Source organism: Asterias amurensis, chromosome 7 (genome assembly GCF_032118995.1).
Source record: "Asterias amurensis chromosome 7, ASM3211899v1".
Classification (NCBI taxonomy): domain Eukaryota; kingdom Metazoa; phylum Echinodermata; class Asteroidea; order Forcipulatida; family Asteriidae; genus Asterias; species Asterias amurensis.
This window is the reverse complement of record NC_092654.1, coordinates 15963097-15990235: the sequence shown is the minus strand read 5'-3', so window position 1 is coordinate 15990235 and position 27139 is coordinate 15963097. Positions and strand designations below refer to the sequence as shown.

Sequence of the window (27139 nt, the reverse complement as noted above, 5' to 3'; positions counted from 1 at the left end):
ATTCATAAAATAATTTTGGTCTCATGAGACCAAAATTATTTTAGCGTGTAAAATCCACTTAACCAGTTATGATATTATACCAAAACCATAGCATAACTGGTTAATCTGTTTTTACATGCTAAAACTGAGACGAACATTATTACTTTTACTCATTTCTCAAAAACTACAGCACCTCATGTAAGTAAAATTTAAAGGGAAGCTTTCTACTACCATAATCTTCAAACTGTCTAAGTTTAATGTAAATCTGTGGACATTGCGTTTTTGTTAAGAAAAAGTATGTATAAACCATTTAAATCATAAATCTGTTGTCCATTTTTTTTTGGACTCGCCCTGTATTTACATGGTTTACATGGCGTGACAAACTAGTGGAAGTTTAAGCTCAATAGGCCAACAGAGTCTCAAAAAAATGGTGAAAAACCATGTTATTAAAAACCCATGACATACATCAAAGCTTTTTAAAAAAAAAAAAACTTAAATAAAACACAAACAAGGAAAATGATAGACATAAATTTGTTTTATCCTTGGGCATGCTATTGCATTTATTTTCTACATAAGAATACAGGGCTTTAAAAATTTCAACACATAAAAAATAAGCATCTAATAAACAGCTTAATTACAAAAACAGAAACAAAATCACTTTTTTAAACAGATTTACCGGCTGCTTCTAACATACAGCTCTGCTGGTTAAATAACCATTTTTTTAGGAATGGGAAATGGTAAAAAAACTTTCGAATTTATTCAGTAAAAACCAAAACATTCAGTTGTTTCCATGAGGTCCAATGATAGAAGTATGAGATGAGGTGACTGCTAGTCCCAACCCTAATTTACAACCATGTCAAAGTTACTCTTACTTTTTGTTGAGTGACTGCCTTTGTAGTTGTTTACGTTATGACATTTGCAAAAAACTTTTAACAAAAGGACTGTTGTAAATAATTTGACCTTCACTCATACAAATTTTCACAAAACCCATTGCACAAGCGATAACTGTTGAATGAGGTGCATGCTGGTCTAGCAAGCTTGATTGCTAGCTAGACCAGCACGCACCTCATTCCATGCCTAACTCGCATGTACTGAGTACTTGTGATAAGGTCTATTGTGCCTTGCTTAAAATGAATGGTAGATGGTTCACTCCAACACCATTATTACCATAACCATTTTGTAAAGCTATCGAGCAAAAAATGTACTTAGAAAAAAATTCTGCTAACTTTAAGTCAGCAGAAAACCGGCCACAAACAGTAAACAACATTGTAACTTACATTGTATTTTGGACAGTAACCTGATTTCTACTAAGCAGGATACTCTGTGGTAAGCATTTTTGTTCTTGTGCTGAACAGCTTTATAAAATATGGGCCGAGATAGCAGTATCACCCAATTGCAGTAGTCTGAGGTACTGAATTCCAATCAGGTTTGATAACCCGTCTTTGGTATAGTTTGAGTAATAAATATCCGATGACTGATGCTGTGAGAGACAATCAAACAATGCATAAGATATTACTGTCCTTACAAATAAACACTATAACGTAATTCTGAATGTCTCGTCCTTTTTGCAAATTTCAAGTTTCTGATAGTACTGTCATTTAAACCAAATGCGACTCTAGCAAATTGATCACACCTTGTTCTAGGAGTGGACGATCCACCCCCTTGTTAAAAACACTTCTAAAAGTTATTTAAAAATTTCTATACAATAGGTCATGAAAAACACAAGTTAACTAATTTAATTTCTTTCTTAAAGAGTACTTGCGGCAACTGAATACTTGGGCATGAGTACATGTTTATGATTTTTTGTTGATTTAATTTATTTTACTAATGAAATTGCCTACAGTTTTACATGATTTGTACAAACTTATTGTGTTATTAATAAACGAATGATCTTTAAATTGTTTAACATTAAAACGAAAAACAAAAGATTGTGCTAACAACAAGCCGCAAAAAAAAACTACACATACATGTCATGGGGAAGTGAGAAGTTTCTTCTTCTTTTGCGCAAACTTCCCCAAAATCAATTGAAAAGACAGAATCCAGAACTAACCTTACACACAAAGTTTATAAACCCCACAATGATGTGTCTTTTAGCCAGGGCCCAACTTCATGAAGCTTATTACATAACAACATCACTAAGCAGAAAAGGTTACCAACCATAATAACCCCAATAATGAATATTGTTTGTAACTGGCTAAGTTTTGCTAAGCAGAAGAAGTTACTATTTCCTGTAAAACAGCTTGATGAAAATGACAAATTAATGCTTGGAAAACATACACTGCTCAAAATGGTACTCTTGAAAAAGAAGTCTTGATAGGCTTATCAAATTTTACTCTTATAAAAAATTTTAAAAAATCCCGAGTGCTTACTGCTTAGCAATATCAAACTTGTTGGCTGACAGCTCCTTTTCATGAAATTAAGCCCATGAAGTACTCGACTTACTGCTTAGCAGTAAATACTCAGCTTACTGCTTAGCAATATCAAACTTGTTGGCTGACAGCTCTTTTTCATGAAATTAAGCCCATGAACTACTTAACTGATTCAGAATACGTGCATCACTAGTTTTAAACCAATGATGAATTTATTTAACCGAGTGATGAACCTTGCCCGCCTAATTGAAAAACACTGTTTCCAGAAACTTGACAGCTGCAAACATTCAAAAGCAACTCACTGTGACCAGTAAACAGTCGAACATGAATATTCTACTGCAATTCTTAGCTATGGTTAATTTATCCTCACTTGTGTTCAATTTGTGGTCTGAAAATGACACCTTCTGTAAAAACAAAAGTTTACTTCTACTATGAAAAAAATAAAATGTACAGCAAAAAAATTACCTACATCAAAATACAGAATATTAAAAGAATGCGGACATTTTTGTTATGAGCACTTTCAATGGCACCACAGTTGCTAACTGTTCTTAATTTGAGTGGAAATTGCAAATAATTTTTTTTTTCTTTGTATAAGCGGGGAATCGTGATCGTAAGCGCAGAATTTGGCAGTAAGCAGAGCCACGAAATTTGGCCCAGATAAACCTGCAGATCAAATTTGCGCTTATTATGCAGTGTCTGAATGAAGTGGCTGTGGCGTACACATAACATTTCAGCAATACACACACAACCAACACAACTTCATATAACCAGATTTTTCACAAAATTTGAAGGTTCAAAGAGGGGGGGCTATGCCCCTCCCCCATATCCCTTCCCCTCTGTAATGCAAGGATGATGAAGTATAAATTGCATGTAAACACACATTAAAATGTTTTTTGTTTTAAAGAATACAAAATAATTCATTTCACTTTATCACAAAAGAAATGTTTACCTAGTTAAATCCACTGCTTCAATAGTACATCTAAAAACTGTAAATACACGGTACTGGAATACGTTTTTACAAAAGAGAAAAATCAAAATGGAGGTACTGGTATCATCATCTACATCATCGTTAATTGTCATGTGTTGTTTTATACACAATCGCATACAAACAAAACAATCAATTCAAAAGTTAATACTATATAAAATAAAATAAATTCATTCCAAACATGGGCCCATTTTCATAGAGCTGCTTAAGCAGAGATTTATGCTTAGCACCTTTCTGCTTAGCGAAAAAATGAGCAGGATTCCAGTCACAGAGTGTACATGTGTGACATGGTATGTTGGTTGCAAACCTTAATCTGGTAACTAATTTGGATGGGTTAGCATTTTTTTTGGATTAAGCAGCTCTATGTAATTTTGCCCTAGATTTTTTCCCCACCCTTTTACTGCTTCATCCCTACAGAATGGTATCAAAACAAAAATGTGTCAACTTTAAAGCAAGACTTGCTTACGTTAAAAAGCAATCTTCATGGGTATTTCATTCCTGACAGATTTCATCACCAAAGCCCAATTTCATAGAGATTGCTCGAGCAGAAAATAAATGCTCAACAAATATCTGCTCAGCAGAAATGAGCAGGATACCAGTCATAAATTGTACATGTGACATGCTAGTGTGGCTGGTAAACTTATTCTGGTAAGCATAAATTTGTTGTACTCGGCTACTTTTTAAACTTAAGCAGCTCTATGAAATTGGGCCCTGGTTGAATCAGAATCTATCCACTGATCAAAATATTACTTTAAAAAAAGAGGAAAAAAACACAAACATTTGTTAGATGAGATTAGTGATTGTACCTTATTTTTAAAAGTTTACAAAACTATTCCGCCTCATATTTACAAGCCTAACAATCTGTCACTGTCTAGGTTATATACTCAGTAAAAAAAAAAACCCAATAATTAACCAGTAATGCACGCTCAAAGAGAACAATTATACAGGGGCGATGTTATATTCTTCTGCATGCATCTTTAAACCCTGAATACATATGTTGATAAAAGCAAGTACTCAACACACACACTCTACCTAACTATCGTAGTCTTCTTCACTCCAGTACTGTCACGTTAGTTTCTTTGATTGTGGTCCTGATTAGTCAGCCCTGGAAATACACAGAGGCCACATGGGGCTTTTTGTTGCCCTTGGTCTTGATTTTTCCAATTGGAAGTGCCCTTTACAAAATTAATATGGCCTTGCCCTCTCAAATGAAATACTGAGTTAGGATTATAGTCCTAACGTTTCGTGAAATAGGCTGCAGGCCTGTTAAGTACAACTCAATCTTAAAGTAGTACATTAATTAGTACTGAGGTTGAACATCCGTAGAGAACTTGACCACACTTATTCATGTTAACATTTGTCTTCAAGTCCTGTCACAAAACAATGTTGCTGTACATTGTAAGACACCTTCAGTCTACTACCAAATGCCTTGCTATTAAGCTCATTGCAAACACTAGTTTCAACCGCCACTATGACAATCCCCACACAAGGAATTCTCTTGTATTTTTGTTTCTCTTTTTCTTATCCTCTACTGTACAGATATTCAGTGGCGATTTTGGCTTGTTTTTTAAAGTTTTTTTAAGTGCTGTACCTTTTGCGATGCGCGCCAGAGCCATGCATTAATTTGTATAGTAAGCAAACTTGAAAGTACTTTTTAAAAAGTTATATTCCCACATTTGGCATCTATGAACCAGAATTTTGATTGTCTAAACTCATGGAGTCACTTCTTGCACTGCAAAAAAACCAAGCAGAAGTAACTCGCTAAGTTCCTTAGTTTAGAACCATCTCTTCTTCTCTTCTTAATCTTTTAGTTTTTGCCTTTTTTTTGTTCTCCTCTTTTTTTTACTGGCTGCCCACACCAGGTAGAACCTTTATTGTGACTCGCTCAATTTAACCACCTGCGCCATTTTCAATCAAATTGAAAACAGACTAATAAATTTTGGACTCCACCTAGCATTGTTAGTACAGTACTTTAACCTTGCCAGCAACAATCAACATTTATTAATTTAAAACTGAAACTAAAGTTATAAAATAAGAATATTTTGTGTGTGTGGCTCATTAAACTGAGGCCAAAAAGCAATTGGAAATGTTGCTATCGTAAAATCAAAATAATATTAAATAGTGCAACACATAAAAAACTACAATAAAAACTATTGGAAGCAATAATTAAAATTTATACAGTACTATGATGCATTTTCTTTTTACTTTTTTTCATAGGGAAGAATAATGGAGAAAAGCGCGTCGCCATGCTGGAATTTAAATAACGGCATATTAAAATATAAATCATCTTCGTAAATTCCAGCACAATTTGGTGGTCATGGTGAAAGAAGGTTGCCTGACAAAGACATGACAGTAGATTTATAAATCAGGCACAGGTCACTTTCTAATGTTGTTTCTATTTCTTATATACCGGAAATCTTAGCTGCGCGGCGACAAAAAAATAACAACCAAACTTTCAATTAGGAATTTTTGTGAAACATCCCATGAATGATAAATTCAGTCTGATACTTGTATATAATACATTAATAAATGCAAAAAGCTTTCGCCAATCTAGTACATTATGGTTGTTATTTGATAATGCGGTTGTCTTGAAAATTTTGGGGAGTACCTACAAACCCCTATAAAGCAAATGGGACAACCCCTCAACCTCACAGGTCTGTGTCAAAGAAGGTCAGACCACTGCTGTCTGTAGGGGGGAGTCCATCCAGATTGATGTCTCCTGAGGGTGGCCCGAGGTTGGCAAGGTTAGGGTCCATACCATAGTCTGAATGAGGTCCCCCTAGGTCTAGCTCCTGCATCATGGGCTCCAGCGACATTGGTTCGTTGTATCCAGCTGTCAAATTAAAGAATAAACCAATATTTTAGATGGCTCGCCAAAATGACAATTTGCAGACGCAAATTGTCATTTTTTTTTGCCAAATGCATGCATGCATGCATCGCTAAGTGTAATAGCTGGTCGCACTTGGATTAATTTGTGTACAATAACTTACCAAGGACTCCACCTACATTAAGACAATAGATCCTAGACTAGGTCACCATGATCGTGCTCAGATAAATGAAATCACGTGACAGTACTGTTAAGTTACCGGAATGATGCGGTGCGTTCGCATTAGACTTCTTGTCCTTGTTAAGTTAACATTGTTAAGGTACCTAGACTCAAATCGTCCTTTTAAAGTAACAGCGTCCTGTTCACACTTAGACTTAATAGGGGTAAGTTATCGCCCTGTTCACACTTGGACTTAATAGGGGTAAGTTATCGATTTACAGAGGTAAGTAAACCATTTTAAGCCCAATGCGAACGTGGCATTAGATTGCAGCAGGAAGTGAAGAATGACAGAGGGAGGGGATGTGCTTGTGTTTCTGCACTTACCTTGCCCATGCATGGCTCCTGCTTGCTGCTGATGTCTGTAGTCACTGTGAAGGCTACTGGCACTACTGTGGTGGGAGAAGTCTTGCTGCATCATGGTCGGATCTGGCATGTCCATCGGCTGCAAAAGGACGTAGGAGAACAATAATAATACAAAAATCTTATACAGCGCATTTTACAATAACTGTATTAGTGCCATGGTCATTGGGCCGATAACATTCCTTTAATCTTTCTCAGCTCAATGTGGAACATACAACCCCGGGCACTCCAGTGGCTTTTTCACACACATAGTCAACCACAACCCTCGCTACACCATGTACGTCTGTAAGAAAGACTGGGTTATCATTAGATCGCACTGGGTTATCATTAGCCAGCACATCTGACGTCACACTTCAAGGCTTGTTAAATACGCCAGATACCAGCCTTGATCGAATGTCCAGATCCATACCAATGAACCTTAGACTTCCCATTCATTTCATACAGAGATTTGCAGTCAATTCATATGTACATGTAAAGTAGTATATAGCAAACAAAATATGATGCACGTAATGTAGGCACAGGTACGCTACATGCTGATGATCGGAAATGCAGAAGATAGGAATTGAGCCTGTAAGACCACTACCTGTCTTTATCCTTGCAGATAAAGACAGGGGGCCTGTCTAGGTTATAATTAGATCATAGAACACAGTTTAAAGTTTATACCAGAAGTAAAGGTGAAAACAGAAAGTAAAACTGTGCAATGTGTGCGACTGGAATAGATTTTTTATTAGCATTCCTCATCCTGATCAACCTACCTCTCCCCAAGGAGCAGTGTCTGCCCTGAATAGCGAGTTGGACAACTCAACGGAGATGCGCTTCTTGTAGTCTTGCGGTTTATCCTCCGACATTCGGTACAGCACTGCAGCAGCGTACGTTGCTGACATGAGACAAAAAAACACAAATGGACAGAATTAAAAATACATGGTATTCGGACAACAAGATTAACTTGTCCTTCGGGATCACTCTAGCAAGGTTGAAACGACAGGCAATATTTTTTACAAAATTGATAAACTTACATTCAGCCCCAACCAAAAATTTCCTAACATTTCAGCAAAATGTTTTCTGCATAAAAGGTTTCCTTGTGGAGGGTATGGAGAGAATTAACAAGTTTGTTTTTGTTTTCAATACATTGCTCACAGCACACACTCCTACTAGAAACCTCAGTTCAGCTAACAAAGGCACCATTGTAATCCCTAATAATGGCACCAAAACATGGTCAACGTAGGGCACCAGGGGTCATGGAGGCAATAGCCTTCGTGGAGTGTCAGGCCTGCTGACACAATAACAAAAAGCAATGATGATACTTAGTTAAATTCCTAATTATTCCTCTCACCTACTCCCTCATTACGAGAGTGAAGAAGCTCGGTAAGAGGGGCAGTGGCCCCTTCCTGTTCGATGATCTCCGCCCCTTCTTTATCCTGAGCCAGCTCGCACAGAACACCAGCGGTGACTCGTTGAATGTTCTCAATGTTGGAATACAGGAGCTATTTAAAGATAAAGCAACCAGACAGACGATGTTTAAAAAAAAAAACTCATAAGACCGCTATACATTAGTAGAAACAGTAACTAAAAATAATGTTTATGTGAAGGCAACTATTTGGAACTATTATTCAAATATCTGTGAGTGTTCAAATTTCTTCCCAGTACTGCTGTGCTTTGGAACTCCCTGCCTTTATATTGTTAATGCCACCATCTTAAAATAGAGACCAGTTGAAGAAAAACATGATCACAGGCCTTGAACCTAGCCCTTGATGGGGCACAGTAATTTCTCTTTTATAAGGGGCACCTCTATGAGGAAAACGTAAATTTGTATGGGAACTTTGCAAAGGGCACCACAGCAAAATCACTGTGCACCGCGGTAATTTCTGTGGGCTCTGTGGGTTATTACGAGGCCTGTGAACATATACCTTATTTTTCTCTAAATTGTCTTTATTGGTCCTTTAGCCTTGAGTGACCCATTGGAAAGATTTTCATAAAATAAAAAAATGTAAAAAATTGTTCAAGATGGGGACAGCTATCATACCTGCACAAACAGAGGCACTGTGCTCAGGTTTCTGATGAGCATTCTGTTGTGCATATCCCTGGCCAGTATGTGCAGAGCGCCGACTGTTCCTTCAATGATCTCTTCCATGCGTACACCATCGGTGAAGCTCTGACCGTTAGCACCACCAGACTGTCTCTGTAGAATAACAAACAATCAGGACAAAAATAAAATTCACTGCTTAGAGGTAATTTTAAATAACTCAGGGGTGAGAGCAAAAGAGTCGCTGCTGATGCAAAAGTCTGCAACTGGGATCAAGGGGCCCAACTCAAGGCTGCTTATACAAAAAAAGAAGCTAAGCATAGCAACATCATGTATACCAAACTCAAATTACCAGCCAAAATTATATGTCAAATGTACGATTTGTGACTGGTATCATGTTCATTTCTGCTTAGCAGGAAATTGTCAGGCAAATTTGTCTGCTTAAGCAGCTCTATGAAATTGGGTCCTAATCTTTGGAGGTATGTTAAAATGAAGGAGTTTCCACCTTTGATAACCCCTGGAGTCCTATGAGCTTTTGGGAACAGTAGCCTCAGCACTTGAGAAGTATCCCTAAGAGCCTGACTTGCTTTATTCGGTGGTGCAGTATTTTTATTTACCAGCAGTCAGTCTAAAAGAGAATCTGAATTTTACTGCGCCTTGAACACCCAGCAGGGTGGATATGTGCGTATTGCAAGTCAGTATTAGTGTAATTTGTAATCATTTTGCAAATTTTACTTAAGGAAAACTCTGCTTACCCTTTGAGAGTCCTGGTTCGCCCTCATGAGAAGCTGGACAAGTCGCGGGATGACGCCATGTTCACGGAGGGGAGCATGGTTGGCTGGGCATAGGGCTAGGTTACGCACAAGTCCAACAGTGGCCTGCAGTGAAAACGAAGTCAGAGATGAAAACAATTTTCTTGTAGCACTTCAACACGTGATATTTTATGGGAAGCTTTGTACCACCATTATCTTTCAATCATGTAAGTTTAGTGTAAATCTGTGGACTTTTGTGTTTTGTGTCGTACAAAAAGTACCCAAACCCGCTTTAACGGTTGAGAATAACTGATTAAATTGAGCTGACCTTAATGAGAGGCCAGTGTGAAGGTGCCTGAAGGAGCTTGGCAGCTGCTGGGATGCCGTAGTGAAGACGCACCGAGTTCTGAGCCATCTCAGCTTCTGGATGACGGCTGGTCAAGTGGCGCAATGCACATACCTACAAAATCAACAAACAACAGATATGCTTAACGGACACATACTTATTTTAATAAGCAACAAACTAAAAATGCGATCACAAATGTATTATTAACAATGTCCGGTGAAGCCAAAAGGAAGTCACAACTTTTTAAGTATACTATAATAGCATCTATGCACTGAGCAGCGTGGACAGATAAACCCCCAAAATGCCAAAGGCCATTATTTAAGCTGCAAAAGCGTATTGCACACTATTGCAAATTATTTCATTGACAAGATCGGGGAAGAAATTCTTCACTTCAGGGATGTGATAGGCTATCCCCCCCCCCCCAAAAAAAAAAAAAACTATCAGCGCAAAGCGAACAAGCTTGCAAGCACAATACCTGAAAGCTTGCGAGTGCTATGCGTGAAATCTTGCGTACTAAAAAGCTTGCGAGCGCGAAAGCTTCTGAGGTGCGGTAAACAAACTAAAATCATAATTGAGGTAACGCAGGCATGGTACTGGACTGTGTCCATAAACATCTCATAAAAAAACTGTAAAAGCAATTTATTTTCAACATTTTGTTCGAACAGCATAAATTTCTGGGTTTATTAAAAATCTGTTCAAACCTACCCCTGGTTCTGTGATTTCTTCGCGGTCGCCAGCCTGGATGACGACTCGTACGAGGGCCTCAATGCCGCCCACCTGGCACACCGTGATCTTGTTGCGTGCATTGTTACAGGTAAGATTGGACAGGATTCCACAGGCACAGGTTACCACGCTGATGTCGTTGGAGGCAAGGAGCTGGACCAGCATCTGAAGAAGGCCTTCCAAGTCGTCCTGCATAGAGAAAAGAAGAAGACCAAGACAATCAAGATTTTTATTTTTAAACCAGGCCACTTTACTCAATCCCAGGCATGATATATGATATATGACCCTCAGACAACTATATCGAGTTCAACATTTTAATAGAATATTCAAGCTATTTAAAAACAAGTTTACTGATTTTTTTCTAAAGGGAAACAAAAAATCGCAATAAAAAAAAGTAGGCAAAATAGTATGTCTGTTCAAACCACCCTATTATCAAAAACCATCTGCAGGGTTTATTTTATTCTGGAGTGACCGAGGATTGCTCAAAATTACCGGTTACCCTTCCCCTGGTATCACGCTTAAAACCAATCAGAGTCTTCAGAACCTTTTGACCCATTATATGGTGCCTCAAATAGGTCTCAACTCAAAACATAGCTCTGTTAATCCTGTTCAACAAACAACTAAAAAGTGCTTTGATGCGCCAATAGGGGTGTGATATGAACCTATTACTTTTGTTATTAACACATCTGTTAATATATGGTAAAGGTTACAGATTCAAATGCTTTTGGATTTCTTTTCACAGAACTTGGAAAAGTACTGCTCAATCTACATCGGTGTTGTGGCAAAAAACAAAATACATGTTTTTATTACTGACGAGTCGGAACAGTCGACCTACCATTCTGACTGCAGCATCAGAGAGATTACGGAGAGTCCAGAGACAGTTCTGCACAAGTCTGTTGCTCTGATGACCGAGCTGCATGCCCAGAGCCTGCATACCACCTGCAAAGTACATTAACACATGGTCAAAGAGTCAAAAATCTGTTCATGATCAGACAAAACACACAGTAGCAAGACATTTTTAGACAGTGTTCTAGCCAGAAAAATTGCTTTAGGAAAATTATGAATAAAAATACAGCAACGTCTTGCAAACCAACCTGCTTCTACGATGGCCGGCTTGTTGCTTGGACAGACGGAGAGCACCTTCAGGACACGGCTCGTTGTCCAGAGAAGCTTTTCATAGGTGTAGGTGCGCATGATGCGAACAAGATTGGCTGGGCCTCCACTTGCAAGAATGATCAGCTACGAAAGATGGAGAGAAACAGAGATTAGAAAATTAATAATAACAATAATAGAATGATCATTAAATAAACTCATCTGGGGTGTCGATAATTATGAATTGAGAGGTTTTGTTTTTACAAATCAAAAAGAATGTAGATAATACTTGCATATTGTTTTCGAATCAAAAAATAAGGTGGATATTACTTACATATGTCAGTAACATCTATTACTTAATGTAGATGTAACTTATATAATAAATATCTACATTATTTTTGTATTACTAAAAACAAACCACTTAATCATTAGTAGAATGATTCATAGAAAACAAAACGTTCAGGTTGGGTTTTAATGTATTTAATTTGAAATGTGTATTAATATTGAAACTGCTTGGTCTATTCTCAAGTTGGATTACTTCACTAGGATAATATTAGCTTGCACAGAATTTAACAACAACACCAGCAGAAGGGGTGCGATTGTAGAACAGCGAAAACTCCTGAAAGTGAGCAAGGTTCTTTTTTCTTCTCTTTAGACGCGGGACAAAAGCCCCCTGAACATCCTGGGTGTGAAATTATGAAGGCATTACAAGGCAAGACTCTGAACACCATCACAAACGGAACAACTATAGGTATGATCACAACCCTTGATCAGGCATGCACCTCTTCAGCGGACAAAATTACTGCAAAGCAGATGTTTTCTGAGAATTTTGAAAGGGGAAAAACCACCATGAAGTATTTACCTTGCTTTCTTGGTTTCCAAAGGCGAGAATTTGCAGGCAGTCAGTACAGATGGCCAGGAATTTGACGTTATTGCGTGCTAGGAGGATCACCATCTTCTGGAGGCCCCCAGCAAGACGAACGGCCATCTTAGATCCTTCTTGGTGGAGCAGGAGATTGTGTAAGGTGGTGATGGCATAGAAGAGGACAGACTCTACAGTGGAGCTGCGTAAAATACAAGAATCAAAGTTACCAACCTGCACTTCTTGATTGGTTGCTCATTGAGCACAAGCTCAAACTTCCAATGAAGACTTCAAAAAGATGTTACCTTTGTACTAAAACTCAGCAGAGCAAAAATAAGAACTTTATTGTACCAACAGCATTGCAATGATCAATTTTATTGTTTAGAAAAATGTTCAGTTGAGCACAACCTCAAATTGTATGCTTAATTTCAATGTGTTTTCATTCCAGTCACTTTGGTAAACTTTAATAATCCAGAGGTTGTTGGTTCAAATCCCCCTCTAGTCTTTTTTTTCTTTGTTCAACCCCACATCATTTAAAATTTACCCAGCCAGTTTCCCTTGTGGTTCATTATTTGACAACAAAAACAAATAATACCCCATGTAAACACTTTTATTGAAGATCAATTCCAGTTCATTCTCTCTAGAAAATCTACGACTCTGTGACATCCTACTCACCTAAGGAGTTTGACAAGTGCCGGGATTCCCCCACTCTTGAAGATGGACTGCAGACCTGCACGGTGGTGTGAGAGGTTGTGCAGCGTACCCACTGCGCATCGGGTAGTCTCCAAGTCATTGGAGTTGGACATGGCTCGGACGAGAGCTGCCACGACCTGGGGAGAGTTCATGATGGCGTGGCGACTGGCCTCTTTCTTGGACAGCTGGTGGACCATCATCGCAGCTTGGCTGACAACGACCTGTACAAGTAAGTAAATAAGAAAGCATTTAAGCAAATATTCAACTTGGAAACAGTATTGTCCTAATTCCATTGAATTTGGAAGATTACAAATGAGAGGATGACAATTTAACTGCTGCATTAACCGGTCTTGAATACTCTGCATAATTCCACAAGACCACGGGGCATGAAGCTAAAAGATTTTATCAAACCAAAAACTTATTTTACAAAACTAGAATCCACAAAATTAAACTTGAAAACTCCCAGGGAGCTGAGATGGTTTAAGGAATGAATTAAGTCTGTTGACCAGGGGTAAGGGCTTTATGAAGCTTTTCAGGGGTGAAAAGCGTGATATAAAAAAAAAATTATTATTATAATAGTTTCCCCCTCTTTACCTGATCCTCATCACTCAGTAGTTTTGTGAGTTCAGGGATGGCACGGGTAGCCAGGTCGGCATCGTCCTGGTAGTTGATGAGATTCACCACGGCGTGCTTCAACATCTGTGAGGGTTCGGCTAAACGCTGCACGGAGGTCTGATGATTTGGATCAAACTGTGTGGACGGGATCTGCACACCCTCCTCCAATGTCTCCGGAAACATGGCAGCACGAACACGCTGTGACCGGGTCTGATTCAATTGCTGATTCATTTCTGCGGACAAAAAGAAAGTAAATCTTCAGTCTGACAATTTCATATTTTGTATTCTTCAGTTCCAGAAAAAATAATAATAATAAAAAAGCCTGAAATAATCTTTAAGTAGGATTTGAAACTTTGAATGGTGGAAGTATCCATTAAGAGAAGTTTGCGGTAACACCATATGTAAATCTCTCTTTTCAGTAGTGTTGGTTCAAAAAAAAAGACCAGGAGTCGATAACCACCGGTTCATTTTACAACAGCACTACTCAAAAATAGATATTCACATGGTGTTACCGCAAACCTCTCTTAGTTGACATAATCCTTTTTTTATATTTTACTTTGGGTCCTTCTGCAAATGTTGCTAATTCACTTACAAACTGCAAAAATTTAACAACATGCTTAATGACAACTCTTGACATCTTAAGTTGTGAACACACATTCTCAAATATGCATCCCTGTGGAGACATCTTTTGTTCTCTCCATTGTCCCTGTAATTAAGATTTTCCCATCGACTTTGTACACAAAATTTCTTGTGGAGCACCCCGCCTTTAGAATTTCCCTACGGAGTCCTTTTATTTTCCCTTTTTTGTTTTGTCTTTGGTCTCCAGAAGGTAACCAATATGAGCAGTCTCCACATACGGCAACCTTTGAACTTTAAATCATCAATTGATTGCTATTTCTCTGTCCTTACCGTCCACTTGTTCCTGTGTGTACGCCTGGCCATAGCTACTGTCCCAATCAAACATGCCTTGACCGGCACTCATTTCAGATTCCTCATCATGGTGACTCTTGCTGCTTACTGATGGAGCCTAAACAGACAAAAATGAAATCATGGTAGTTTAGTATACAGTATAAGCTGAAGTGCAATGTTGATGATTAGCCTGTTTGCGATAGAGTTGTAGAAGATCTGGAAAATTTAAACTTTGCTATCAAAAACTTGATATCTTGTGTTATTTATACTCAATCTGAGGACTTCATTCTGTGAACCAGTTCAGTTCATTACAAACTACAGCAGGCCTGTATGCTTCTTAAAATATATATGTGTCCACTGCTCAGTTATGATATTTGGTCCTTTGAAAAAATTTGAAACTGACCTGTGATTATACATGGTGTAGGCTGTAACAGACTTTTCAGGCCATTTAATCACTTTTTTTTTGTTTCAAAGGCAACAAAATCGGAAATTGGACTAAACTAGGAAGAATATCATGCCTAATACTTTTAATCAGATAAGATGGGTTCATCTGACTGGTTCATTTTAAAGGTGTATAATAAATAAACTTAATTGTATTGGGGCTAATTAGCCTTTTTGAGAGATGATGGATACATCAGGAGTTTACTGTTTGGCTTGGGTGTATACAGACAATCTAAGTTACCTAAACCTAACAGTGTCATAGTATTGCGCCACCATATCTCAAAATGGCTTCTAGTTTCAAAAGAGACAACACATTCACTTGAATGTTACTTGAACTTGAGATAACTTGACTTACCTGTGTAGTGGCACCGCTCTGTATTCCAGAGTCCATCCCGTAACCATGATGTTGCCAGTCTAATGTCTGTTGCATTGGATCCTGCTTTGGCAGATCAGAGAGTGCTGGGCTTCCATATGCGCTCTGGCCAGCTGGGCTGCTGGCAAACTTATTTTGCTGTAATCAGATGCAAAAGAGGAAAAATGTATGAAATAGGGCTGTACAAATGATTTTTTTTTTTCCAAACAATATTTAATGAAAGGATACAACAAAAATAAGCTAAGCAAAACAAAATTATGGTTTTCAGCCGAAATCACCATGCCACATTAACGTCCGTCGATATCGGTTTTTTCCCATAACCGATATATCGAAAATTAAATATCGAGTATACTCGATATATCGAGTATTTCCCGCGCGCAAGATGAAGCCTAAAAACAGCACTTGGTATACTCATGTTTGTAGTTGAAAAATCTCAAATTGCGTAGTCCCGCGCCCCGATTTTTTCTGGTTTTACAACAAAGTATGATTACCGCTGGCTTGGCCAATTGGTGAACGCTCACCACAATTCTCGATTCGTGATTGGCCATGATTGACCGTCTCAAAATGACACAGAGCCTTTGTGAGTTGCGTGACCCGCCGACATTAAGGTGTCAGTTGCCTATGCATTGACGTAGAAGTGTCAATCAAGTTGTCCGACGGGCACGCGGGCGGGCGGCTTTGAGTTGAGATCTTCAGTAGGATGTGGAAAAAAAAAATGGTGCGACAGGCCCGCTGTTGTGGAGAGTGAAGAGTGTTAGGGGAGCACGGCGCTTCAAACTTTGTCAACACTAAATGAATTAATTACTTAACTTTTTGAGAGTCTAATGCCCTTCAAAATACCGACAATTCACGGCAATATTGTTAGATACATAATAAATGTCCGCTGGTATGTTACACTACCTTTACGGTTGAAAATGGTTGAGATAATCATCCAAAAAAATCACGAGAAAGTCCCGCAAAACACAGACCTACCACTCTGCGCTCACAATATACAACGCAAGCAGCATGATGCAGTCACATAGTCTCCAATAAAGGCTCATAGCACTTAGCATTATATAGTAAAGGCATGAAAATTGAATGCGAGAAAGCCCTCTATTGTCGAAATAACGCAGTGCATCACGCGATACCGCCTTGAAAAAAGACTGCACGTGTCTGTGCATGCTTGGGCAAACGGGTTTTCCCCCCGAATTGCAATAACCATACACGCTGGTGTGCACGCTTATGCTTAAACCGTACAACAGCATAGTCTTCGCTGGTACGCACGCAATAGCCGCCGACAGCGTGGTCTGCGAAGCATATAGTTCCTCGGAAGTATTAGCTTGTTTACGAAAACAACAACGTGTAGGCTTTATTTGACCAAAATAACGCCATTATGATACCTTGGATTGATAGAAAGATTATTTTACTGTATAACGTAAGATTGTTTTCGTCCTTGTTTGTTATGTCTTGTTGATTCGGGGAAGTTTTTGCGGGGTATTTTTGCAAACCAGCGGTGGTTTCTTTTGAGGTTTTACCGTGCGCTCTCCGCGGAGCCGTGAACTTCTGCGACGGGCCAGCGGCTGATGGCGAAAACACAAAGAACAAGCAGACATACTTGGTTGTAAAATGTATTTTATTTAATAGAGCAACTCGAAATGATGAAACTACATAACGACGACGGCTTTTCTAATACTCAAACACAGATTTCTTTTAAATAATCGGACACTCTTTTGGTATTTTCGATATCATTTAGGAACATCGAAATTTTCAAAACATCGAAATTTTTCGATATATCGAAAATCCGATATTACGATATGATTATAAAAGTGACATCGGCGATTTCGATGTCAAAAAAATATCGAGTTTTTGAGTATTTTCGATATATCGACGGACGTTATGCCACATGTACAATTTGTGACCTGTATTTAAAGGAACAGCATATTTAGGACTAGTGAAGTAGATCAAAGACCAATTTATATCTGAAGAAAAACGACTTTTATAACCACGCAGAAAGACACAAAAACGTCTGAATTCAAATATGACTACAGTCTGACATTTCTCATCCCTAAAAATACAAAAATTTTCTCACATACTACATCATCTCTTTGTTCCTACATTGCAGTTAAATCTTTGTGAATATCCTGACAAGAGTTTGCTTTGCTTGACTTAAATTCAGGCATAAAGTTTCCACAATTTCCAAGCAACAGTCTGCTCATAAAAAATCTAAGTCTCAAAAATTTTCAAATATTTTCCACCTTACTTCATAACTTACAAAGAGATTTCTGTACAATAAAGAGCAATATATTCTGACCCCAAATGGTCAACGCTGGATTATCAAAGTTATGTTACCACCTGAAATAATAAGCACTGCCCTAAGCTTAATGTTAACACCTGGCGGGGCCACACGCACAGTAAGAGGGCTGACCACTGACATTATTATTAGAACCCGCAAAATGAGCAGAGAGTATTTTACCACTTTACTTCAATGCATGAATTTCCTGACGACAATGTTTCCAATTATGTAAATGAGCTTAGTAAATCTGGCGCTTCTGGACCAAATAGCAGTTAATGTAAAGCGCATTGAAACGGTTATTGTGAAATGCGCTTAATAAGAACTTTTTATTATTATTATTAAAATAAACATGTGCTAGCGGCAGGCATGCACTACATTCCAACAGTTGTATGCTCCCCTTGACTTTAGGCAATACCAACCTTTGATGAGTGTGACTTCAGTTTACTTTGGAGGAATCAAGGCAAAGCCTAAAGAAAAATGAACATGCTAAGCAAAAACCCCTAGTTTGGCACAATGTCAATACAATTTGAATTGCAATGCATTTTTGTTTGTAACCTGGTTTCCACTGATCAAGCTAATTTTGTTCTAACCATATTTTTGAAATTGCCATTCTTAAAAAATAAACCCATTTGGGGCATAATATTCAAGTCATTCTCAGCTGACTGGGCTATTACAAATGTTACACAAAACATGCCAGATTTGCACACACAATTTCCGCAGCCGTGCCTATATTGTGAAGCACATTGGTAACACCAAATCTGTTCAAAAGTAGTCTCAACTGCCATTACAATTTATTTATAAAACTTAAATAAAGTACAGATTGGAGGTGCGAGACATTTTATCTACACGGCCTGGAATTATGAAAATGAAAACAACCTGGCCCTCTCAATGATAAATTCTAGGCCTAATGTACAAAAAAAAACGTTTTAAATTGAACAGAAAAGAAAATATTTGCTGGAAAAACCTTCTGTTTAACTAATTATTTCTCCATTCTTTTAAAGTTAGTGCGCATTGACTAAAAAATAATAGTGATGAATTCGACAACATATTTGTGGCATTTGCTTAGTTATTGTATATCGAAAGAGGAAATACCGATGTGGATTAATGGTTGCAAAGAATTCTTACCCTTTGTGTCTCCATCTTAGTATTGGTGCTTGTTTAACTGCTAACACAGAAACCTGTACAAGAAAATAAAACAAATGACTCAATCATTATCATTATATATTTCAAGAACACATTTCAAAATTTCACTTTCTTTATTGTGTTATTAAACCTACTCATACATGTATCCGACACAAGAGTATATCAAAATATTAAAAAATGTGTCAGAACTTAATATGTACTTAACATAAAGGAAACGAAACCATTACTAAAATTAACTGAATAGAAATAATTATCTCTACAATCTATAAGGCAAGGTATCCCTTTTGCTTTTGGTACAGTTTCAAAAGCAATTTATAACAAAAATAAATGAATCATTATCATTGTTACAAAAGTTTAAAGGCAGTGGACACTATTGGTAATTGTCAAAGACTAGTCTTCACAGTTGGTGTATCTCAACATTATATGCACAAAATAACAAACCTGTGAAAATTTGAGCTCAATCGGTCATCGAACTTGCGAGATAATAATGGAGAAAAAAAAAACTTTGTCACACAAAGATGTGTGCGTTTAGTTCTAAACTTGAGGTCTCGAAATCAAATTAGAGGAAAATTACTTCTTTCTCGAAAACTATGGCACTTCAGAGGGAGCCGTTTCTCACAATGTTTTATACTATCAACCTCTCCCCATTACTAATTACCAAGTGAGGTTTTTTGCTGATAATTTTTTTAAGTAATTACCAATAGTGTCCACTGCCTTTAAGGAATATCCAGTTTTGTTGGTTATAACAGCTTATGGCGCTAGAATTGCGAGCACAAAATACCATTATAGCATTATCTTATTGTCTACCCATTTGTCCACCTTCATCCCCCAACCATGGAAACTCGAAGGACAGACCAACTTAACACAGCAGTGGGTGACAATGTCATGTATTGCCAGTCTATGGCCCAGTAATAATTCATCACCCCTCTACTTAAGTACATTATTTCATTCTCTGTTCATTCAACCCAATTTTTCCCATCAGACAACCTTCTTCTGATCTTCTGATAAAGCCCACCGTCTTCACATCAGAGCGGCAGACCATTCACCAACTAATCCCTCCCTCAATACTACATTTTCTCTGAAAACCATGTCCTTCAGAGGGTTTTCTGGGCTGTTCTCTTTTTGACAAAAGATAATTCTGTGCCATAATCACTTGTACTTCTTCGAGTGATCTGCAACAAACTGATTGAACGTCTGGATTTTTTTTTATTGGATCTTGATGATATTCAATTAAAATAAAATAAGTGCTTCTACATGGGAAATATTACAGCAATACGCTCTTCCTTAGACGGATTAGATAAATTATGTACAAATTTATATGTAGCTAAATCCTTTATACCATGTTTATACTGAGGCACTGCTGTTCTGTACTGTCAAATTGCTCCATGGTCATAGTCATGATGACTGTGTTATGGTAGGATACTACTGTTCATACAAGACTTGAGATAGTGTAAACAAAACATCACACTTCACTGGTCAAATATAAGCAAATAATTAACCAAGAAAATTAGGTGAAAGGTTAACATAGTTAATACACTTAAGACGCTGGTTCCACAAGATCAAGAAATGTGACTCAGACACAATATCCAGATCTGATCCTGTATTACAATGTGGATTGTAGATTAGCAGCTGGTGAAAATGCAAACAAAAACAAGATCAGACCTGGGGTGGATTTCAAAAATGTAGTCCTAACTTAGGACTAGTCCTAGGCAATGCTAAGAGATGGGACTGGTCCTAAGTTAGGACCAGTAACTCATCCTAACTTAGGACTGGTCCTATCTCTTAGCATTGCCTAGGACTAGTCCTAAGTTAGGACTACCTTTGTGAAATCCACCCCAGGTTATTTTTTTCTTCCATATTTCTTTGGCATTGTTATTGCTAGTGTCACATAGTAGCATTACTGGAAGAGTAATAAACCAAAGGAGCCCAGAGTCAAGATGAATTCAATGAGATTGGACCAAGTGAGGGGGTTAAATGTCAAAGAGCTTCAGATTAAAACTACACATTCTGTATTTTTGTTCTTTTACATACAACGCATTCTAAACTTAGTTCACTATCCCAACAAATCTAAACATCACTGAAAAATATGACAATGTTGTTGTTTTAGTAAATACTCAACAAGAACATCATTCCTTTTATTATAATAAATCTGTCTGCACCTGTTTTTAACCATCCTGACTGGTATCCAACAAACACCTACTTATAGGTCACTACGGGTCAAACCACCAACCCTTCTGACAAAGGGCTGGTCTGTATGGTCTGTACAGTCATTCAAGAGGCTTGGGGAGAGTTGAGTGGCATTCACAGCAGGCCTCTGTGAACCAATAGGCTGACCTCTCCACACAGGTAGGTGAGAGAGAAAAGGGCTAGAAGACATTTATTTTTTGTCAGAGTGGAAATTACAAGAATCGGAAATAAGTAGTTGGAAACTGTTTTTTTTTTTAATATCAACACTTGGTAGATCTTCCAGAAATAATGTGCTAATTCACCAACTGGTTATTTTAATGAATGTGTGATTTATTAAATTAAGATGTTTAAGTCAAGGGAAGTCAAGCACAATTTGGAGAGGAATATCATAATTTATTAAGGGTTTGCCCTTAACTTTGGAACTGGCCATGGGGCAAGCTAGTTTGTCACTTCACTAGTCTCCCATTTTTATTTTACCTTAGTTTAAGCATATGGTTTAAATTGTCTTTTCCAACACAATCAATTGCATGGAATTGGGGCCGAGTTTGAAACCATAATATTATTGACCCAATTCACCTGACGTCATCATCAGAATAATCTTAGATGCGCCATACTGGCGGGCAATATCATTGTGCATTATTCAGTGAAGTGCGCATTTTAGGCGACATATATGTAGCTTTTACACGTAAACCTATTGCCGACCAAATTGTGAGCACAGTAGTCGCCGCGCGTGACGTGCGGGCAAGGGGTCAATAGTTCCTTCCAAACAGGTTCTGGTTGTGGTCCACATGTTTGTATCTTTGGGAAGCATTGAAATAGCCAGGATTTTGACTGGTCATCAAGTAATTCATTTGCATTGCATTTTGCCAGCAGACCACTAGGTAGAACACTGCACAGTGAAAGCTGATGGGCATCAATGAATGTATGACAATGAATGAAGTCTTAAATGGCACACTAAAAAATCACTAAGACTTTTGCTCAAAGTTTTGCTTTCTAATGAAATTCAAAGGGTGACTCATTGCAAAAGGACAGTTCTGATTCAGTACATAACTGCAATTCAACAAGGGGGAGGAGAAAACTTGTCAACAATGATGTGTGGTCAACTCACTGGGTCCAAAGAGCAAAGCCTGAAAGACATCCACTGTCATTTAAAGTGAACAACCTGCCATTCAATCTGTATTATGCTATCAGGTGTACCTCAAGTTGTGATCAATGGGGACACCATGAATGAGGAACCCAGAGCATTTGCATTTAGAGTAATTCCCACACAATTGGGTAATGTGCGTTCCTGGATTAAATAAGCAGGAACATGTTTAAGACCACATAATGTCTTCAATGGGTAACTGATGCAGGGGAAGGTGTCCTAATGAGAGCATTTTACACTCCCAGCACATGACACTCCTATGGTAGAATGGACAAGTCTTTACATGTATAAGCGTGAAATCAAGCTTGGATTATAGAACCAAATCTGCTGCAATATTCTGAAAAGAAACAAAATGTGAACTTGCACACTCTAATTGCTTCTCGGAAGCAATTTAGTCATGAAAAGAGACCTCTTCATTTAATTTTTTTACTTTTTTGGGGGGGGGGGGATAAGGCCAAATATAATGAAAAATACAAATTTATCTTGCGTTCCTCGTCCTTTTTTGAGGCCACATCCGTTTTTTTATTTTACATTTTTTTATTTAAAAAATACACATTTTCTGTGTATTTCTCATTCAACTTTATCTTTTAAGGAGTGGTGACTTTAAACTGAATAATAGGTGGCCAGTTCGATTTAAAATGCTTGCAGCCGCCTTTGAAAGAAATAATAAATTTAAAAATAAAAAGGCCTTCATCCTCTATCATAATCTTGAAACTGTGTAAGTTTAGTGTAAATCTGTGGACATTGTGTTTTGTTGTGTTAGGAAAAAGTACATAGACCCTTTAAATCCAAAGAGAAAATGTTAAGCTGGAGATTTGCATGACGAATTGTGCAAAATCGTGCCCAATCATCTCCAGTTTGCACTCTGAACACTCGGCAGCTCAATCTGCCAATTGGGTCAAATTATGCGCAATCTGCACTCTAAAGATCAGGAAGCTGAAGCGGCCGATTAGGAATTGTGGCATAAAAACATGGTTTCTTATTTGAACAAAAATTGCCTCACCTCCTAAAGCAGTCTAGCCTACTATTCAGGCTGGTAATATTGGCACCAACAATTATTCTTCAGTTTGATTATCAAGACTAAAACATCAAGACTGAAACACCCCAACCCATTTAGAGATTATCATTACATGGTGTTATCGCAAACCTTTACTTTATCGTATTTCCACCAAGCAAAGTTTCAAATCTTCTGAGACTGAGCTGATTGGATTTTAGACTGATCCCTGCAATCGTAAGGTCTATTGCAAATACCACCTGGTTGATTTAAATGCACGATGGTCGGAAACATTTCTACATCGGGCCACCACTGGGTTTTTTAAGGGAATTATTTGAAATTTTAATTCCTCTTGTTTGAGGAATTGGCTCTGCAACGCTTAATTTTGACCTTTGAACAGAAAAGTCAAACACACATTTCATTAGAAATTAATGTTTAACACATTTATGCTAAGTGCAATTCAACAGAACCAGTCGAGAATTGCTTGTGAAATGGTATTTTTATTGGTAACCTTATTCTGGTAATCGACATTTTGATGGATGCTAAGCTAGGTTTTGTGCTTTTAAAGCAGCTCTATGAAATTGGGCCCGTCAAACATTTGTGTAAATTCCCAAAATCAGTCTTTCACACAACACGCCCCGTCGTAGTTACATTGCTCATACCATGTGCACTAGAGCTCCCTGCAGCGCCCATAACCAGTTCTTTTTTATACAAGTCTGATGTGACCACTTGATCTATCGCCTGAATCTAACCGAAGTAGACAGGGCGCCGAAGTAGACAGGGCACCGAAGTAGACAGGGCGCCAAAGTAGACAGGGCGCCGAAGTAGACAGGGCGCCAAAGTAGACAGGGCACCCGTCTATAGCTTACTTACTTACGATTGATGGGAGAAATTGTTTAGGCTTATTGCCTTTGTGACCCCATATCCTATCATTGATTCCTTCCAATAGACATCAAGCTCTTTCCTGAATGTTGACACTGTTTTGGCATTTACTACTTTGTGTGGGAGACTGTTCCAATCATTAATGATTCGCTGTGAAAAGAAGTTTCTTCTGCACCCAATGATTTTGTTGAGAGTCGGCTGGTACAATTTAAGAGAGTGGCCCCCTCGTACTGTAGTTTCTAGCTGTTGACTTTCTCCAATCCCTTGAGCAGTTTAAAGGTTTCGATAAGGTCACCTCTTAAAACTTAGTCGTCTTTATTCTAGCATGTATAAAGTCAGGGCTTGAAGTCTTTCTGTGTAGGGGACGCTTTTCAACTGTGGCACCAACTTGGTAGCCCTCCTCTGTACCTTTTCTAAACTTGTTTGTCCTTCTTGGCTATGCCAAGTGTTCCATGAGGTCGATCATAATGGACAGTTTCTTCGATTTTTTGTGGACTTAAACTCACTTTTGACTCAATTTTGAAAACATTTAAATGCCTGATGTTAGTCTTTTAAGCCAGTGCAGTAGGCAGTTTTTGAGCTATTTTGCTGTTGAGTGTTGTTTTGGTTTTGGCAATTTTTTTAAGTCGTTCCCTAATTCTAGCTAGAAGTAGTCGTTCCCCATCTTATTATATATTAGGAACTAAAAGTCAATGGTTTATTGGAGAGGCTTTTACAACCGAAAATGTCAACACTTCAAAAAAAAAAGTACATTGCCCCAGTTGGAAAAGTTTCCGTATGGCACCACCACTATTTCATTCGATATGAAATAATATAGTATTTAATTTACCTCAATGAGATATCCTATTTGTAAAAATGAGTGAAAAGGTGGTGGCGCCATACAGAAGTTTATCCCCCAGTTACTGAGCATTATTTTTTAGGATTCATTTCCACCAAAAAAAAAAAAAACAAGCATGTATACAGCAGCAGCAGTACGTACAATTGGTTGTAAAAAGTCCACATTCAACTCATTATAATTCATGTAAAATCATGTAACATAATAATCATCAAAATGTAATCCATCATCACCAAGTAATCACTCAATTCCATATCGTGTCAATAATAAATTGAGACTAAAAACGAAAAACATGTCACACACATCATGTCAAGCAAGTCAACTCACTTCTGAGAAAGTCAACTCGCTCGACAAGTCAGGTACAAAAAAAAAACATTAATATTTCATTCTGGTATGAAACAGATTTCTTTATCGGCATTTGGACTGTTTATTTTAAGAGACTTGGGGAGACTTGGATATGCTTACTTTACAGTGCTTAATAATCAACACAGATGTAGTTAAATAATTTAATAAAACGATTGTCTGACATTCAACCGCTGTGCGTGGGACCAAACCGAACGCTGCACTCTACCGTGTCACACTGTACATGTACATGAACATACATGTACGAATAGGGAACGAGTCCGAACAGGCCAACAACAAGTAAATTTTGGGCATACAAATTTGCTTTAAAAACCTAACCCCGTCAATGTTTTCAGAATAAATACCATAAAGTATACTTACCGGATAGTCGTGGGTTCCAACAAACCCGCTCCGGTTCCAATTTGTAGATAAACGGCAACACAAGAGCTGATAGAACTGTGGGAACTGCAAGTATTTCTGTCTCTAAATTTCGTCCCATACAAATCAAAGATGGCGAGTTTATCGAATGCAATGATACAACAAACGCTGGGCCAGGTCACCTGTCAATCAATCAATTCAGATTTACTACGCATAAAAAGTAGTTCCGTGAGCGCGACTAAAACCAGATTACGAACTGACAAAAACGATCAATTAAACAACCAAAAGAGTGTTTTGGTTGCAAAAACTCAACACCTTAAGTTCTTCAAAATGTTTAGACGGTTTATTTTCCTGAAAAATGGTTTTGGGTTTTAAAAATTAACTGCGGAGTAAATGAGTGAAGCGGCTCTGCACTCATTCTTTTGGAATGTGTCAACATTGTCTGCGAATGTATGAACACAAACAAGTCAACAGGGTTCATTGTTCGCTAAAATTAATACATACTTACAAATTTAAACAGAAACAAAATCATCCTTTAGGAAACAATTATTTAAAACGCTTATTTTCTTTCGTGTGTAGTATTATTATATATATTTTTTATAAATCATATGCTGTTATTAGTCGTGAATGAAAGAATGTGGTTTTGGTTTTCTAAAGAGGGGTGTAAAGCCCCGCCCTCATGCATTCCACTCCAATGAAATGTATTATTGGTAATGACTAATGGATCGGAAATGACATTTGCGTGGAATTTCTTTTTCATGGAAAGTTTCTCTTTTACTCTCTGGGTCAGGTTTAGCACCTTTGACCCCACTGTAAACAATTTTAACTTATCCAGGGTCAACCCAAAATTCGACCCAAACCATTTTAATTTGAATCGTATATAAAAAAATCTTGTTTTATAAAATAAAAAATTTAAAAAAACTTAATAATAGACCTTTTTTATTTTAAAACCCTGACAGAAAAAAAAAACGATTTAAAAATGCCTGCAGGTAAAGGTATTGTTCTATTGTCACATAAATGATGTACATGCCCTAGTCATTCCTCTATGCCCTGTATACGCCGTTTCTTCCTCCATGGTGGTATATGCCGTTGTTGGCCGGGGTTTATGCCCCCCCCCCGCCCCGCCCCAACCCAACCCAATGGGAAATTAACTTGGCTGAAAAAGAAGGATGTTTCAACAGAGGGCGCCATATATCGGTAGAAGTTTGTACACGTTCGCCATTGTGTCGGGACAAAATCTTCGGGGAGAAATAATCTACTGCCAAGGTTTATGTTTTATTTTTAAATAGCCCATGAAAAATGCATAAGTTATAAATAAACAAGGTTTCTTTAAAATCGCCCTTTACCTTTTTAGCAATATTATGTGGCTAAAATGATGTGGCTACCGTAGTGCC

General features: G+C 37.9%; 1 protein-coding gene across 1 annotated transcript; it reads right to left on the bottom strand.

The window, feature by feature from the left end:
* Positions 1–509: 509 nt before the first annotated feature.
* LOC139939421 (catenin beta-like) lies at positions 510–25905 on the bottom strand. Its single transcript, XM_071935297.1, has 17 exons — positions 25749–25905; positions 18966–19018; positions 15551–15706; positions 14755–14872; positions 13825–14078; positions 13213–13451; positions 12538–12739; positions 11678–11822; positions 11419–11522; positions 10566–10772; positions 9843–9974; positions 9518–9640; positions 8763–8918; positions 8073–8223; positions 7495–7616; positions 6704–6821; positions 510–6166 (listed from the first exon to the last, which is right to left on the bottom strand). The coding sequence occupies exons 2-17, from the start codon at positions 18978–18980 to the stop codon at positions 5982–5984; spliced, it is 2427 nt and encodes an 808-aa protein (XP_071791398.1). The 5' UTR covers positions 18981–19018; positions 25749–25905; the 3' UTR covers positions 510–5981.
* Positions 25906–27139: the final 1234 nt, after the last annotated feature.